This window comes from Medicago sativa, chromosome 1 (assembly GCF_051527215.1).
Source record: "Medicago sativa cultivar Bolivia chromosome 1, Bolivia_mono, whole genome shotgun sequence".
In the NCBI taxonomy this organism is placed as follows: domain Eukaryota; kingdom Viridiplantae; phylum Streptophyta; class Magnoliopsida; order Fabales; family Fabaceae; genus Medicago; species Medicago sativa.
Genome location: NC_140749.1, coordinates 9,436,072 through 9,438,943, shown reverse-complemented (window position 1 = coordinate 9,438,943; position 2,872 = coordinate 9,436,072). Strand labels below are relative to the sequence as shown.

Here is a 2,872-nt window from a genome sequence, read left to right as displayed (position 1 = left end):
ACGAAAAACACAAGCATCGGATGACTCAAACTTTTTAAGGTCATGAATTTGAAGGACTTCTAAAATAGGAAATAAATAGGATTCTTCCTGAGTTTTTTTTTTTTTTGACAAATGATTCGAGTTAACAATCTCAGTAGTATTTCCAAAAAAATATTCTAGAATTATCGTTAAAATTATCAAAGTAAATAGAACCATTTTGTAGAATAAAAATGGTCAAAGTGTAACTATTTTAGATCACATAGCCTAAATCTATCATTAAAATTATATAGAAACACAACTTAAAAACTATGAACTAAAAACATATTTAACCCAACACAAAATCACAAAATTAGGTGCGCTTGAAGGATTAGTAGAGTGGTAAAATAAATTATCCTAGAAACAATAAAACTGAAACCTATAATCGTATATATAGTTCTCAAACCACCCTGATTAGTAGTTTGCACTCCTCTCTTCAATACCTTTTCCGTCAACTTTCACCGGACAACCTTTTCCGCCGCCGTGGCAGGGTTGAATCGATGACGGTGCCTTCTCAGAGATGGGGCTACATTCGAATCATGTCTGGCACAATCATCGGAGGCATCCTCGGTTTCTATGTTATGCACCGTATGGAGATTCGTTACAAGGTTCAGTTGAATAATCTGAAACCCTTTTGCTTTTTCATATTAATGATTTTACCTTTTTAGTGTTTGAAATGTGTCGTTGTTTGCAGGAGAAAATGAATGAAAGGCTGAGAAAATATGAGGATGAATTGAAGAGGAAGATGAAGAGGGAAGAGACACTCAATGAGTTTGAGATTGAAGAATCATCCAAGTTTTGAATTTCCATTCCGTATTGTAACTTTTCTTTTTGAGGTAGCATTTCTGCTTTCGACGACGAATTTTTTAGAAATTGTAGAAAATTGTTTTTAGTGCCATAAGCAGTAGTTTCTGTCAAAGCTGTTAAATCTTCCACCTAAGGAAAAGAGATGCATAGAATATCAATATGGATTATGTTTGAGTATCATGATGATTAAACCCGTTTGAATCAGTTTATTTTGTTTTTTGTTGAATAATAATAACAGTCGAAGAAGAATGAAATTGCTGCTCGAATGAGACTTGTTTTGGCTTATTGAGTCATATTATTTGACTATTGGGTGCATCGTGAGGTGATTGATTATAAAATGATTAATCCAATGTTATCATAGTGGGGTCGTAATGTCGTATAGTATATAAGCAGCAATGTTGTCAATTGCAGATAGCGAAAAATAGCTGATTGTGAATATTCCGCTACACAATTGTATACAGCACCAATTTAACTGCTATTTGACACATTTTTACTAAATAGCATATCGTAGAACAATAGCAGTACAGCGCCGCTATGGCTGTTATTTAACAACACCGTATATAAGAAAGGAATCTGGATCCTTTGTTGTTGTGCAGACCCTGCAGCAGCAATAATGAGGGTACGAGTAGAGTGAAAATGCATGAAAGATGGAGTAAGAGAGGTGATGAGAAAGATGGAGAGGTGGTAGGAGAGGACCATCTATATCCTGAAATTGAACTCTCCTTTACTTTTCTCTACATCTATATCTACTCTCTATCTCTCCCTGAATCTTACTCTCTCGATTGTTTTATTATTTTTTAACGAAGAGATAGGGTGGGATTAAGAGAGAGATAGAGCGTGAGGAGAGAAATGGAAACAAAAAGTGAAGGAGAGGATCTAAATCCCTATATCCTCCCTATCTATCAGATTCAGATCCCTTCATTCAGTGTTCCCTTCTGCACTCTCTGCTGTAATAGTCTCAATCACTGAATTAATCTAATGGCGGAGAAACAAATAGTCAAATAATTAAAAGAAATCTCTAAACCCCCAAGTTAACTGTAATCAAATCTTCATGAAGATGTCAAAACATTTACCAACCTACAAAGATGTGGTTATTTTTTTTTGGATGGACTTCTTCTTTGGGACACTGATTTACTGAAGTGTTTTTTTGGGGTGTGTTAGTGATCTACTAAAGTGTTCTTTTGGGGGTATATTAGTGATCTGCTACGGTAAGCCAGTAACAATTTCTTTATGTCGTATGAATTTCTTCACGGTTGGTGACTTTTTTTATGAACTTGGTAATATCATATCATAGTTGACACCATTTATTCCAACGTTGTACTTCATGTGTGCGCTTTATGTTGCTATACCATATGTGTGTGACTGTCTATATATTTACATGAGTTGAAGACGGTCTAACTGTCTTAAGTTTGTTTTTTTTTTTTTTTTGAGTAAACTGTCTTAAGTATTTGTAATGCTCAAAATTTAGGAAACTAATTAAATACAGTGAATTGAACAGATTCAATATGGCTCAATGACTATCTCCATTTTACAATATAATTTCATTAATTCAATTTGAAACTTGTACATGATAGTGGCAAGTAAACCCATAAGCCCCTAACTCAATTTTACAACTGCGATGATCAGTAGAAAACAAAGGTTGGACCATAGTTTCTTTGCTTGAGCCTTATTTGCTTCCACCTCCTCAATCAACATCACCATCAATTTATTTGCTTTAGCAAGTTGGTCTGTTGAAGCCTTACAAGAGTTGTTGCATGATATCATCTGTTCACTCTGCTTCCAGAAACAAATGAACAGTTTGTTTTAATGTTGTTTTTCAACTTTAATTATGTTTTTCACAAAAAAACACTTAGTTATGTTGATTTTCAGGGCTTAATCACAGGTTGATTGCATTTATAAGTAGTTTATTATATTTATACATATATATTAACTAAATTCAAAAGGGGAGGAGGGTGGCCATGGCCCCATGTTGGGCCACCCCCTCTCTCTGCCACTGGATTTGCCTAATGCATTGGATTGTAGCAGTAACTTACCATTCATTGGTGAGTCA

General features: G+C 34.6%; 1 protein-coding gene across 1 annotated transcript; it reads left to right on the top strand.

The window, feature by feature from the left end:
- The first annotated feature begins 355 nt into the window (after positions 1–355).
- On the top strand, positions 356–1,026 carry LOC146952420 (uncharacterized). The gene is made up of 2 exons (XM_085701630.1): positions 356–623; positions 710–1,026. The coding sequence occupies exons 1-2, from the start codon at positions 516–518 to the stop codon at positions 815–817; spliced, it is 216 nt and encodes a 71-aa protein (XP_085557756.1). The 5' UTR covers positions 356–515; the 3' UTR covers positions 818–1,026.
- Positions 1,027–2,872: the final 1,846 nt, after the last annotated feature.